We start from the raw sequence: 13,688 nt of genomic DNA, 5'->3' as shown, positions 1-13,688 counted from the left end.
TTGCTGCATATAGTACAGTGTGATCTGTGAGAAGGCGCAAACCAACGCCCATTAGGCATCTTCAATGCTCAATGTTCGAATATCAAGTCCATCACTGGCCTGGTGGGCCTCCGCCAAACCGCCGATAAGATAGCCTTCACGTGACCGCAATCCGCGTTTTGAAACAAAGTTTGGCCGACCGTCAATCTTCCCTTCTCGCACATCATGGCTGCCCCGCCAAATGTGAGAACTCACACAAAAATAGCAGGCACCCCCGACTATGATGACCCAACCTTCTGGGATACGAAGTTTGCCACTGGTCGGGATGTCGGGGAGTGGCTGAATTCGGGAGAAATGCTCATCGATGCGGTAGTTTCTCACCTGGAGAGCCGCTCGGCAACGAACCCAAGAGTGCTCCATCTGGGGCCAGGCATCTCGAAGCTAGGAATTAAACTTTGCGATGAATTCATGAAGCGCAATTGGGCCGGAAATGGAATCGTGGTATGTGCTTGACGTGATGGCGCAGTAGAGCCATTGGGACAATACTTACTCATCTTCTCGACAGAATGTTGACTTTTCCGCCGAAGCCGTTCGCCTTGGACAAGAGACCGAGAGCAATAGGGATCCATCACATGCGATGGGCTGGGTGCAAGCTAACTTGCGGTCCTGGGCTGATGTCTCTAGATTAGCTCCTTTCTCGCCCTTCGATGTGGTTCTCGACAAAAGCACAAGCGATGCGATTGCAACATCAACGCCCGTTACCTTCCCTTCGCCCGCCGACGCATCGAGTACATGCCCGATGGTACAAGAGATTGTGGATAAACATGGGGCGATAGAGTTGTCGCCTGTAGAGCTGTTGGCGCTACACTTGGCACCCTTGGTGCAGAAAGGGGCCCTCTGGGTCACTCTTTCCTACTCGACTATGCGCTTCGATAACCTGTCTCATATGGCCCAATACTGGACTGTTGTTTCCCGGACACCTTTCAAAGCACCCCAAGGAGAGACTTCGTCATTTGCTTACGCGCCTGAGGTTTTCCACTGGATGTATATTCTCCAACGGAAGTGAGATCCACTACACAAAATTATGATTTGCGACTATAAATAGCTCGGACTACTGGACAATGGCACGAACTAGCCCCCGACAATAGGAATCGGTTACCTACATCACGGAGCCATCAATAACGCAGCGCGCGACCGATTGAAGTTGGACGCAGGAGTGTTGGCATACATAGTAAGTCAGGTGTTCACCGCTGAGCTCCTTTATGTCACCTTCAGGCGATTCGTAGAAGACAGGTCTATCTTGTAAAAGCCGAAAGCTGGGGCTTCACTCCATTGCGAGCAACAGTTGCCCACTTTATAGTAGCATTTTGCAAAGTTCGCCAACAATTACTCTATGATGACGGCAATCTAGAGTATGTATTGCGCCCAACTCATAGACTCCTAGAAAATCCGTTGGCTGAAGCCGAAGCACACTTGAAGATTGCAACGAGGCTTAATAAACCATTAATGTGGCAGAGTGATTTTGACTTGTGTAAATAACTATTACGACTGGTAAATGCTATCATGTGAGTCGAGGTCACGCGGTGGATCACAAACGTAGCAGACAGTTTCGCGTCCAATTTCTCAAAGCCACATATTCGATTATGGTGGACAGTTGCTATTGCAAATTTCAGTTCGCGCGAGCCAATTCCTCCTTCTCAGCACGATCAAGCAGTCCCAGAGCTTCCCTTCGAGTCGGAGCATTGGGATCAAAGAAAGGCTTCTCCGCAAGGGCCGTCACTCTGGTACCATGTCTAGGCTCGGAACCTTCATAGTCCCAGCTGGCGTTGTGGATGGTAATACTGCCATACGTCAGATGCATTCAAGGCCTTATTGGATGCAAAGTAACTGACCGGTTATCCCATAGCGCGCTTGTTCCAGGACTCCATTTGAAGCGAACCTGGATGTCAATGTTCTTTTCATATACGTCGCACAAATACCCCAGGATAACATCACTCTCCGCCTTGTCGAGACCAACAATGCGGTCGGTCATGGCTCGGTTCACCCACAGCGCTTTCCAACCCGTGGCAGGGTGAACGCGAACAAGGGGATGCTCACGTTCGACGTACTTTGGGCCTTCTTCGGGGTGGTTGCGATCAAGGTACGGGTGGGCGGATCGGTAGATGGCAGTTTTACCGTCGATTATCTTACGAAAAGCAGGCGACAGCTTCTCATAAGCCGCATAGCCACTGGCCCAGAGCGTGTCTCCGCCGATGCTGGGGATGGTGTCATTATGTAAATGGGTTACACCTGCAGGTTGACGTTCGTGTACAAGATCAGTGTGCCAACGTGAGGCTCCTCCAGGGCGGCGGAAGTTGGCAGGAGACTCCGTTGCCTGCAGAGCTGGCCAAATGACCGTCACCCCCGCGACGCCAGGCACTTGGGGAACTTGTGGCTGGACAAGGACGAGACCATCAGTCAGCGAGTCCGTTATTTACTGACATGGAGAAGCATAGTGGGCTTACATGGACCTCGATCTCGCCAAACCATTCGCCAAGCTCTTTCTGCTGCTGGGGAGAGATATCCTGGTCTCTGAAGAAGACAACGCTACGTTCAGCGATCAGCAAGCCCAGCTCATCCTTCTGCTGGTCCGTTAGGTCTTTCAATTGCAGTCCCACAATTTCCGTGCCAATGTGTCTGGTCAGATGGATGACCTCTTTTGCTGCCGACAATAGCGCTTTCTTTTCTGGGTCCGCACGGGTGCCTGGATCCACATGGGGCCGGTCATAATCGCGGATCTTGTAGACGTCGTCTAGATACAAAGGACGAGACGGCCTGTAAGGGTATCCCTCAGACAGGTCTACTCCCGCCTTCTCGAGGCGCTTTCGGGATGCTGGTGGAAGCGGAAGCGTTTGCTTCAAAGGTTCCGCAACATCAACTATTCTGGGGTCAATAGGAGCTGGAGCCATGATGATCAATTGAGCTATGAATCTGACTATAGAATCTGTCTTATCTGGTTCTACAGCGCTCAAGCGAGATATTTCTATGCGGAGCTCATTGCGTACCAAGATTATTTCCCCTCACCATCATTGTCGTGGTACGGGATCCGATCACATCATCACCATCCATCATTGCGCCTTCTGCATCCCACCACCCAGAGAATGGCAGATTAAACGGCTGTCGCGGCATCTCCTCGCCTGAACCCCTCTTTTCTGCTGAGTATGCTCTCCGTCGATGACTTCTTATCTCCGTTTACCCCAGTGGACAAGCCTGGCCATCCATTAACGGGGTCTTCGGAGAGCATCATTCAGGGATTCGATGGCCTCATCCCCTCTTCATGATTATTGATAAGCAACAGAAGGACCACACGCAGCAGGTTACTCCTCGCTTGGTGGTCCGCTTTGGAACTGAGTTATCGCTAGTGGCTCGTTTCGAGCTGTCTCAGATATGACAGGCTGCAGGCTGGTCCTCGCCTAGTAGCGTTGCTATTACACCACACTTGACTAACATAACGATATCATCTGGCGCCATGTTTCTTCGCAATCCATTGGGAACATATGAGACGGCTCGATCTCACTAGATGTCTCTTATGCTTTACCATTGTGCTTTGAGTGGGACGGTATAACCAACAACCATCATGACTCGTGAAATCCAGCAAGTGGCCGTGATCGGTGCTGGCATTAGTGGTGTTGTCTCCGCGGCCCACCTTCTTGCGCACGGGATCGACGTCACTGTCTTTGAACGGAATCATGCAGCAGGTGGCGTTTGGTAATCCCTCCTTGTGCTGTGGTTTTGTCGAGAATCCGGGATCTAACGACCGACCCAGGCTTCACGATGAAAGAAAACCACTCGAACCTAATTACCCGGCCATAAAGCCGTCCATCTCAGAGAGACATCGAGAGGAGGACCGTAGACATGCCGATGCATTATTATTGGAGCACGCTCCACCAGGGTGCGTATCTTTATCTGTTTCTCCGCACGACTGCTTACAATATTAGACCATGCTATGATGGACTCAAAAACAATGTGGCCACATCGCTGATGCGGGTCAAACTCAATGCCTGGCCGAAAGGAACACCGGAGTTTGTCAGCCATACGGTAATGAAGGAGTACATCCAGGATACGTCGAAGAAAGCCGGTGCCGAAAGCGTTACAATATACGGAGCTCGAGTGACCAGGTTGCGCAAGATTGATCGCAAATGGGACGTTACGTGGACGACCTTGAAGAAAACCACACAATCGGGAACATTTGAGGAACAGGAGGAAACTGCTGTAAGGCAAATTACTTCAGGATGAAGACACTACTGACTCTTGTGTGAATAGAAATTCGATGCGGTAATAGTCGCTTCAGGCCACTATCATGCGCCTCGGGTTCCAGATACACCTGGGCTGTCCAAAGCGAAAGCACAGTGGCCGTCGCGCATAACTCACTCGAAGGGGTACAGAAGCCCGAACCCTTACGCTGGCAAGGTATGAAACTTATCTTGTCCTCAATACCCAGGACCTGAGGAAATAATAACAATATTCAGAACGTCTTGCTCATTGGAGGCGGGGTATCCTCAACGGATCTTGCTCGAGAAATCGGTCCCTTGGCCAAGAACGTCTACCAAAGCACGCGGAACGGTGAATTCGATATCTCTGCCAGTGTCCTTCCGGAGAATGGTACAAGAATCAGTGAGATAGAACGATTCGAAATCGAGGCAAAGGCTGCTACAGATGATGAGGCTTTGCCGATCAAGGTACACCTGAAGTCAGGGCAGACGCTTTGTGGAATTGATGCGATCATCATCTGTACCGGATACCATATCACGCTGCCTTTTCTGCCGGAATATCACGACGATGCAACACCAGCGGAGCGAGCAAGTGATACAGTCTTAGTGACTGACGGGACGCAGGTGCATAACTTGCACAAAGACATCTTCTACATCCCGGATCCAACCTTGGCATTTGTGGGAGTCCCATACTACACAGCGACGTTTACGCTGTTTGAATTTCAAGCAATAGCTGTAGCGAACGTTTTTGCCGGGATTGCGGAGCTACCAGCGGAGAGTGCGATGAAAGACGAATACACCCGTAAAATCGAAGAGAAGGGTAGTGGCAAGCGCTTCCACTCTCTGAAGGATATTGAAGAATTTTACGTGATTGACCTGTTGGAGTGGATCAATGGATACAGAGCTAAGCATGGTCTCTCCGCGATCGAAGCCCACTCAGACAGTTGGCATCTAGCGAAAGCCGAGCAGAGGGAGAGAGTTAAGGTGCTACTGGGGACTGGCCGGAGACGAGACAGCGGCATCGGGGAGCTTCCGGTGTTGGAGGTATGCAGCTAGACAAGCTATAGACCAGTTCGCATTTTAGTGTAGATGGCACAATTAGACACAGACATTGCTACTACATTAGAGCACCAAATACAAGCTTATCAGGCGAGATCGGCACCGTCATCAGGGCATTAATTATAATAGCCGGCCGGCATCGCACGTCCATGCACAGGGCACATCATCCGAGATCTGGATGACGAGCTCCGGAGCGTGCATGAGCAACCACTCATCCTTCGCGGACCCGACATGATTCAATACCCCCGCACACCGGCAGACACGATCGTTATCTTTCCTTCTCATCATTGCATCTGACAGGATCAACCCCGCAGATATTGCGTGAATGCGGTGGATGATGATGCATTGGTCTGGATGGTCCTCCGCCCATCAGATATCGCGTCCAAACCATCTGCATCAAGCCTTGCTACCAAGCTTGAAACAGGGATAAATATGTGCGGCTATCATGTGAATCTATATGCAATGCAGCGGACTGTCAAAAATTTACTGTACTCTCTCTGTCCTGCTCTGCCTCCGCCTACTCTGCCGGTCTCCGTGAATTTAAATCAAGACCGGAGTAACCATGGCTCCATCGCCAACTACGGTTGAAGAAAGAGCAGTTGACACATCCAGTGGAATTGTCCAACAAAATCCAAAGCGGAGATGGGTTAGCTACATCTGGGATACATTCGACAAGTCTCCCGAGGAGCGCAGACTGCTCTTCAAGCTGGACACAGCTATCCTAACATTTGCATCGCTAGGTAGGCGACAGTTCCATTGCTCCAGCTACATCCAAACATTCTGCTAATATTGAAAATGAAAAAGGCTACTTTATCAAGTATCTCGACCAAGTCAACATAAACAATGCCTTCGTTTCCGGAATGTTCGTGTCCCAAAACTCAACCATACTCAACTCCCATTGACAAACCACAGGAAGGAAGACCTTGGCTTATACGGCAACCAGCTCAACTACATGCAGGCGTGCTGGACAGTGGGCTATGTGATTGGTGAAATCCCAAGTAACATGCTTCTGACACGCATACGGCCTAGATACTGGATTCCGGCCATGGAGGTGTGCTTGGCCCATTGACATAAGAAATCCAAGCTGATCATGTCTAGTTGCTATGGACAGTCCTTACGTTCGCCTTGTCGCGGAGTACCAATGCGACGCACTTTTATGTCTTGCGCTTTTTCATCGGTATGAGATCTCCCTCCTCATTCTATCTTTAACTAACGCAACCAGGCCTTGCCGAGAGTAGTTTCTACCCCGGAATGCAGTACATCATCGGTTCGTGGTATCGAAAAGACGAGCTCGCAAAGCGATCATGTATCTTCCACACCAGCAGTGGAATTGCGAGTATGTTCTCTGGGTACCTGATGGACGCAGTGTATCATCTTGGAGGACGGGGAGGATTGAAGGGCTGGCAATGGTATGTTCAGATCAGACCACTTTTTTCAAGCAACTAACAGAATAGGCTCTTCATGATCGATGGAATTATATCAATTCCAGTGGCTCTTAGCGGCTTCTTCATTTTGCCGGATGTTCCTGAAATCTCGAGTCCGTTTTACCTCAGCGAGCAGGAAGTAAAGTTGGCGCAGAAACGGATGCAATTTGAAGGACGGAAGAACAGAGAGCCATATACCAAGTCGAAACTGAAGAAGATCTTCTCTTCTTGGCGCATCTACTTGCTCACAATCGTATACATGTGTGTTCGCAACCCCGTCTCCGTCAATGAACATGCCAAGCTAACCAATGCCTAGCACATTTAACAACGGCGCAGCAGGCAGTCAACCTGTCTTTCAACAGTACGTTCCACACCTCAAGACACTCCGAACTACAACTAAATCTATCTTAACAGATACCTCAAAGACTCCACCAACCCCAAATACTCCGTTGGCCAAATCAACGCCTACCCGACCACCACAAACGCGGTGCAGGTCGTCACAACCCTCATCTACGCATGTATGCACCCTTGCCCCACCCCAAGCACCACCATACTAAATATCTGACCAGGGACTTCCGACACAATCCTCCAAGGCCGCCGCTGGCCCTGCATCATCATCGGAGCGGTACGCCCACGCCCGCCCTTCCCCCTCACACCCCACTCACTACTAACTCACCAAAATCCAGTGTATAAACATAATCTGCTACGTCTCCCTCGCGATCTGGAACATCCCTACAGGCTGGAAATGGACCTGCTACATCCTCGCCGGCGCAGGCTACGGCCTGAGCGGACTATGCATGGCGTACGCCAACCCCTCCCCCCCGTCCCATCCCTCCATCCCTCGAAACTAACCTAATAAAATGTAAAGATGGGCCCACGAGATCTGCACCGACGACAATGAAGAGCGCGCGCTAGTCGTCGGCAGCATGAACGAAATGGCGTATGTGTTTCAAGCCTGGTTGCCGCTGGTGGTGTGGCAGCAGGTGGATGCACCGCAGTACCGGAAGGGGTTTATTACGGTGACGATTATGTCTGTGATTTTGATTATTTCGACGGTGGCGACGTGGAGGTTGCAGATTTGGGAGGGGGAGTAAAGGTATGTTGGTATTCTGTTTGCTGGGGTGAGTGATATGCTCATTGATTGTTTTCCGTGCAGGCCGAAAGTGGTTCAGGGTGAGGGGATGGAAGTTGAGAGAAGTGAGAGTGATTTGGGGGATACTAGTAGTAGTCATGATGGGCGTGTGGAAGGAGTAGATGGGGGGCAGGTAAGGAAGATTTAGTTACTACTGCGAGCAGTGGTATTTTACTTGGGTCATGACTGGTGCGTCATGTATATATTTCCAATCGCGGGGAGGTCGTGCTATAGATGTGTTGGAAGTTCGATACAGTACTACCGCTTTATAGTGGACACTAAAAACAATTGAGTTAATCTATTTGATATTAAGATGCGTGCTACTACTACTACTATTACTACTATTGGTTGGCATACTACATCAGCCTAAAAGATGCTATTGCCATGATTTGATATCGTTGTCTGGATTTGTGAGCAAATGGCAACATTATTTGACTTCAAAGACTCTAGGAGTATTTACGCCGTCAGAATTTGAAAGTTTACATGGTATACATCAAGAACAGATGAGGGGGGCTCATCGTGTAAGACATGTAGTATAAATTCCGCGAAGTGAGAGGGGGTCAATACTAAGAATTAGAGATGATAGTCAAGCAAGTGAAACACTATAGTGCTACGCGATGGACTACATTCAGAGAAGGTTTCAGCCGAATTTTATCTTTCTACAGATCTGGTCAAAGGAATGACTGGTTATTGAGTGATTAATGTACACAAGCGTCCAATCCATCACACCTTCATCCACAGTTGTTGTTGTTCCGGTCCACGCCGACACAATGGCATTGTCGATGTCCTCGGTGGAACTATTGCATCAGCGTCAGATGATTTGGAAGGTGTTTATTGTCGATCGAAGTCCAAGACTTTCGCAAGGACTTAGTAAGAAGCACCCGAGGGAGCGGCGGCGGGGGCACCCGAGGCAGCGGGAGCACCACCAGCAGCGCCAGAAGGAGCAGCACCGCCGAAAGAGCCGGAAGGAGAGGGGCCGTTTCCACCAGCGACGCCAGAGGGAGCAGCACCGTTACCACCGAAGGAGCCAGAGGGAGAGGGACCGTTGCCACCAGCGATGCCAGAGGGAGCAGCACCGCCGAAAGAGCCGGAAGGAGAGGGGCCGTTGCCGCCAGCGACGCCAGAGGGAGCAGCGCCGCCGAAAGAGCCGGAAGGAGAGGGGCCGTTGCCGCCAGCAACACCGGAGGGAGCAGCACCGTTACCACCGAAAGAGCTAGATCCAGAGCCCTGCTCAGAGGAGGAGCCCTGCTCGAAAGAGCCCTGAGATCCCTCAGAGTCAGATCCCTGGGACTGGAAGCCCTGGGACTGGGAGTCCTGAGACTGAGAGCCCTCGGACCTGGAGTTCTGGGACTTAGAGCTCTGAGACTTGGAGTCCTGGGACTGGCCCTGGGACTGGGGGTCCTGGCCGCCGAAGCCGCTCTGGCCCTGCTGGCCGCCAAAAGAGCCGGAGGGAGAGGGGCCGTTGCCACCAGCAATGCCAGAGGGAGCGGCACCGTTGCCGCCGAAAGAGCCAGACTGGCCTCCCTGGCCACCGAAAGATCCCGAAGGAGAGGGGCCGTCACCACCAGCAACGCCAGAAGGAGCGGCACCAGAGGGAGAGGGGCCGTCACCACCAGCAACGCCAGAAGGAGCGGCACCAGAGGGAGCGGGACCCGAAGGAGCACCACCGAAGTCACCTCCAGCAGCAGCGGAGCCGGTCGGGGCGGGGACGTTGGAGACGGAAGCCGGGATCTCGAGCTGACGCCTCTTGTGGCCACGAGGAGCTCCAGAAGGAGCAGGGGCAGCGGAGCCAGTGGGAGGAGGCTGAGGAGCATCGCCCAAGCTCACGGTGGGAGCCTGGCCCTGACCGTTAGAGTTGCCGAAGCCCTGGCCTCCGAAGCCCTGGCCCTGAGGAGCACCCGAGGGAAGGGGAAGAGGGGAGCCGGAGGGAGCAGCACCCTGGAAGGAGGGAGCTCCGGTGGCCTGAACACCGTTGGGAGCAGAGTCTTGCTGGGCGCCCATGGCCGGCAGGGCGGCAGCGTAACCGATAAGACCGGCGAAAGCGATTCCGGTGAACTTCATCTTGAAGGAATAGAGAGTGATGGAGTTGTAGTAGTAAGCAGAAAAAAAAGTAAGGCGAAATGAAGGTACGAAGCACAGCTTCTTAAGGAATGGTAGTTGAGATCAAAGGAAAGAGAATTTGAGCTGAATGAGGAATGATGCTGGCTGGGGCAAGAGAGGCTTTTATAAGGCGCTCTCCAAGCGCTGGGTCGGCAGTGACCCAGCGATGATGACCTCCATCCATCTGGTGAGATGCGTGGAAAGAACCAAGCATTCGTCATGCACTGTTGTCACCGAATTCGGCTCGCCTGCATCTGAGACGTCGACTGTCAGCAATAGATCAGGTTATGCTGGCCATGCAAGAACCGCACGGATCGGCAGACCCGGCGCTTGTGGGGGGTGGTAGAGTGGCTCAGGGGCAGGGCTGATGCAAAATAGGGTTTGAACGTACCTGCTGGGCTTCTGTGGGTCGGCTAAGCATGAAGCCGGTAGTTGGATCTGTGAGAAGGGAGTATGTAGGTAGAGGATGCTATTGATGAATAGGAAGAGAAGGGAAGAAGTCTGTCTGGCTGGCTGTCTGGCTGTCTGTGGCGGCCCCACGTGCGCGGCTCGCCCTGGAAGCAGTCACAGGCCAGCCGACACCCCAGCGTTTCATCTCTTCATCGCCTATTCAGAATAGCTGACTCGACTTTCCCTCTCCTTGGCCCCCCTGCCTCTTGGAGGTGGCTTGATCCTGGCTGCGGCTGTTGTTGGTGGTCTATTTGCGGTTCCGTCATGAGTCCCTTGGTAATGCTTCGTCTGGTTGTCTCTCTACCCATCGTCCACCCACACTCAGTGGACTCACTGGGAAAGCCTCAAAAAGTGCCTCAGATCGTCGGTGGATGAATTCAACTGGTTGATAATCTCTGTCCAATGGCAACCAGCGTGCCAGGGAGCTGACGTCCTCGATCAAGCTGTCCCCTGCCGCTGTGGCGGTTCCAAGTTGGTGGGTCAGCCCAGTCTCGACTCTCGACTCTGACAGTCGACAGGTCGTAGTGCTAACTAAGCGGAAGGCTAGTCAGCTCTGGTGTGTTCTTGGGGGCCCAACGATGGCGGGTCCTTGACTCTACGTTATTTGGGTGGGTCCATCTCGAGGAACAGAAGTTGTGGTCAGTGTCCTCTACGTGCAGCATAATCTTCTTCCGCTTACAGATCATCATGCAAGCTATGATCAGGACAACATGATAATCACTGTGGGGGAAAGTCATTCCTCTACCTGTACTTCCTATCCATCAGAAAAAGTCGTTATAATGAGGTCCTACATGATGCCCTCGCTGGGAACGTTGTAGCCGAACTCGGAATAGAGCTTTCCCCGTCAAAGTTGGGGGAGCCCACAAGGTGGATCCAAGAATAGGGGGAGTAACAGGAATGGGACCCTGAGGGGACCCTAGAGTAGGGTGGAAGTCTTCTCTGGCATCTGTCCATGCCGGGGTTTTGCTAGGCTATCCATGGTTTCCTGCATGGCAGAGTTGAAGGTGATGGATGGAATGGCCCAAGATGACGACAAATGGGGCCTGGACCAAGTCGTCACCATGCTAGCGAGCTACTCTGAATGAAACAAACGGCTGTCGGATTATGGCATCTGTTCGTTTCAAGCCTTCGATTTGATAGCGCGTTGGAGCAGCTGGCGTGGCCCTATGCAGATCCCCTGGGCTGCGTAAGCTGATTGGCCCCCCGTCTGCACGGCCCATTTATCCGATCGGGATGTTTCACTTTATCTTCGCACCCTCGCAGTCCCCTCCTAACTGGCGGTCCACCGGTCCTAAGTCGCTACCAGTCTCTGCGCGATCGGCAGGCTTGACGAAATCAGATAACTGACTCTCGACTCTCAATATTTGGCCTGACCGGCGTGGCTCCCACTGTCATAGAGGACTGCTCATTTGACCCCCGGGGCAAAGGATTGGGAGCGAGCCGGCGTCCCGCAGCGGACTCGTGGACTCCCGATGATTGCGAGTCAAGGGGGCCAAAATGAGAAGGATGCGATACAGTCGATATGGGTATAATCCTGAGATTCATGTTATTTTCATTAGGTTTAGAGATCAATCCGTGCTATACTAGTGTCGCTATTTCTGTCACCATCAGGACGCTACGGGCCCTTTTCCGCCCTTCAGTTGTTATGTGTCGGATCCGGGTTTTCCGCGCTTCTCCTTTTCCTGTCAATTGGCCCGTGCATCTGTCAATGGCAAGCGTCCTCGTCACAAGAAGGCTGGGGAATAGCGTCCCTTAGCAGCACAATCGATCATACCAGACTCTAATACGGCTTGGTCTTCCAGATGACGCGGCCAGCACAGTAACCGCCCCTGGGGCTAAATCCCGCATGCAGCCCAATTTGATAATGACACACACCGACGGACCTTCCTTTTTGTCCATCAATGAAAACTAGGAGTCGCTCTGTATAGGCCCAATCGGCCTATGTCACTAACTAGTATGAGGAAGTGTGTTTTCTCCTGTTTTGCCAAGCATGCAAAGGAGAGAAGAGGACTGGAGCGATTCATGTATGTGATGGCCCTGCATATGTGTCGCAAACACGCAGGTGTGCTGAGATCCGGGCCTCATAGGTCACTTTTACCGCGACGGAGATATTCATCTCCAAGGACGGGAAATACTTCCCGTCGTCCATGCTACGAGGGTTGCTTGGCACGAGGGTCCAGGTCGTGCACCAACTGAAAGCGCCATGTCCCTGGAAGGGACCAGGGTCCATTGCAGACGCGTAAGTCTGGTTGCTTGTAGTTTTGCCATTGTTCTTTTATTTGCGTACGCTGTATGTTCATACATCCATGTATACCAGCCAGAACGAATTCGTCTACCTTCTGGCCGTTCCGACTCGCGGTATTGCATGAGCAATTGCTAGGGTGATTCCTTATGATGAAGTCAAAATTGTGACATTTTTTGTTCTATGTCTTTGCCTTGGGCTGTATCGTTTCCCTTCGGAGGTACTTCGCATCTGACGCCGCTCTCATTCTCTCTACAGGGGCAAACTGGAGCAATGTGCAGATCTTGTTGTATGAGCTTGAGGCATGCTATCTTTCTGGACAACCGACACTGAATCCCAACGAGGACCATCTTTCGAACGTGGTTCAAGCTGGAGAGTACAAAGTACAAAGAAGACATTCATGGGTAAGTGAAAAAGAGATAGCGTCTAGCCTATCGTCACAACCACTAATATAGAAGCTATCTACTCCCTGCAACTGAGTAACTCGATTTACTGTAAGTCCCAGACAACGTTTGTCCTATGTTTTTCATTCTGACCTTTGACTTCAAATCTCGAATTAGATACTGCTCTGACCTAGTCGACCCATCCTCGTCATGCCAGTCCTGGACGACAGAGGAAGAGAACCAGCGAACTCTTCTACTGCCCCAACTCCCAATTTTGACACCAACTAGCAACGGTGATGCACACAAGAAAGAAATTGCTGGCAAGGGGGCATACTTTCTGTGCATTCGATAAGCACGTCAGTGGTTCAGAACGTCTTCTTGGATCTTGAACCTAGACATACGGTAGACCCAAGTCTCAGCTTGTTTACATATATCAAATTGACTTCGCCGCCCACAGACAATAAGCACAGTGCAATGCGGGAATCCAGACACGGTACTTGATTGATGGAAAACAGACCCTTCGGGGTAAGGTAGGATCCCGATGGACTAAAAGAAGTATAGACAAAACAACAGGTCAAAAGCTGGATCTGGATTGCGTAGAAGGCACTTTTCTCTTATCCTTCAATTCAATTCAATTCAATTCATATTCTTATACCTGATCGAGCCCGC

The 13,688-nt window shown here is 51.6% G+C and overlaps 6 protein-coding genes across 6 annotated transcripts; 2 read left to right on the top strand and 4 right to left on the bottom strand.

Annotated features, from left to right (window-relative positions):
• Positions 1 to 204: 204 nt before the first annotated feature.
• On the top strand, positions 205 to 1,045 carry BDQ94DRAFT_173360 (uncharacterized protein; the record flags this gene model as incomplete). Its single annotated transcript, XM_026772126.1, has 2 exons — positions 205 to 480; positions 545 to 1,045. 2 exons carry the CDS (start codon positions 205 to 207, stop codon positions 1,043 to 1,045), a joined length of 777 nt encoding a protein of 258 aa, XP_026622879.1.
• A 552-nt stretch (positions 1,046 to 1,597) lies between these two features.
• BDQ94DRAFT_181885 (TauD/TfdA dioxygenase family protein) lies at positions 1,598 to 2,927 on the bottom strand (the record flags this gene model as incomplete). The annotated part of the gene is made up of 3 exons (XM_026774004.1): positions 1,598 to 1,820; positions 1,872 to 2,413; positions 2,484 to 2,927. 3 exons carry the CDS (start codon positions 2,925 to 2,927, stop codon positions 1,649 to 1,651), a joined length of 1,158 nt encoding a protein of 385 aa, XP_026622878.1. The 3' UTR covers positions 1,598 to 1,648.
• Positions 2,928 to 3,595: 668 nt separating this feature from the next.
• BDQ94DRAFT_181883 (putative FAD dependent oxidoreductase) lies at positions 3,596 to 7,992 on the top strand (the record flags this gene model as incomplete). The annotated part of the gene is made up of 17 exons (XM_026774003.1): positions 3,596 to 3,726; positions 3,785 to 3,910; positions 3,957 to 4,230; positions 4,282 to 4,428; positions 4,488 to 5,273; positions 5,839 to 6,028; positions 6,093 to 6,150; positions 6,201 to 6,339; positions 6,387 to 6,465; positions 6,511 to 6,697; positions 6,743 to 6,973; positions 7,029 to 7,073; positions 7,127 to 7,230; positions 7,282 to 7,337; positions 7,399 to 7,514; positions 7,581 to 7,802; positions 7,869 to 7,992. The coding sequence occupies 17 exons, from the start codon at positions 3,596 to 3,598 to the stop codon at positions 7,990 to 7,992; spliced, it is 3,015 nt and encodes a 1,004-aa protein (XP_026622877.1).
• A 719-nt stretch (positions 7,993 to 8,711) lies between these two features.
• BDQ94DRAFT_173356 (extracelular proline-glycine rich protein) lies at positions 8,712 to 9,905 on the bottom strand (the record flags this gene model as incomplete). Its single annotated transcript, XM_026772125.1, has 1 exon — positions 8,712 to 9,905. One exon carries the CDS (start codon positions 9,903 to 9,905, stop codon positions 8,712 to 8,714), a length of 1,194 nt encoding a protein of 397 aa, XP_026622876.1.
• Positions 9,906 to 11,661: 1,756 nt separating this feature from the next.
• On the bottom strand, positions 11,662 to 12,078 carry BDQ94DRAFT_149618 (uncharacterized protein). Its single transcript, XM_026767417.1, has one exon. The coding sequence runs from the start codon at positions 11,937 to 11,939 to the stop codon at positions 11,730 to 11,732; it is 210 nt and encodes a 69-aa protein (XP_026622875.1). The 5' UTR covers positions 11,940 to 12,078; the 3' UTR covers positions 11,662 to 11,729.
• A 313-nt stretch (positions 12,079 to 12,391) lies between these two features.
• Positions 12,392 to 12,807, bottom strand: BDQ94DRAFT_149617 (uncharacterized protein). The gene is made up of 2 exons (XM_026767416.1): positions 12,482 to 12,807; positions 12,392 to 12,418 (listed from the first exon to the last, which is right to left on the bottom strand). The coding sequence occupies exon 1, from the start codon at positions 12,759 to 12,761 to the stop codon at positions 12,507 to 12,509; it is 255 nt and encodes an 84-aa protein (XP_026622874.1). The 5' UTR covers positions 12,762 to 12,807; the 3' UTR covers positions 12,392 to 12,418; positions 12,482 to 12,506.
• Between the last annotated feature and the right edge of the window lie 881 nt (positions 12,808 to 13,688).

This window comes from Aspergillus welwitschiae (genome assembly GCF_003344945.1).
Source record: "Aspergillus welwitschiae strain CBS 139.54b unplaced genomic scaffold BDQ94scaffold_33, whole genome shotgun sequence".
Taxonomy (NCBI): domain Eukaryota; kingdom Fungi; phylum Ascomycota; class Eurotiomycetes; order Eurotiales; family Aspergillaceae; genus Aspergillus; species Aspergillus welwitschiae.
The sequence above is the reverse complement of the archived record's forward strand: the minus strand, read 5'-3'. Positions and strand labels throughout refer to the sequence as shown.

Coding starts and splice junctions, on each gene's coding strand:
- BDQ94DRAFT_149618 (XM_026767417.1), bottom strand. CDS start 11,939: ATGAATCTCAGGATTATACCCATATCGACTGTATCGCATCCTTCTCAT.
- BDQ94DRAFT_149617 (XM_026767416.1), bottom strand. CDS start 12,761: ATGCAATACCGCGAGTCGGAACGGCCAGAAGGTAGACGAATTCGTTCT.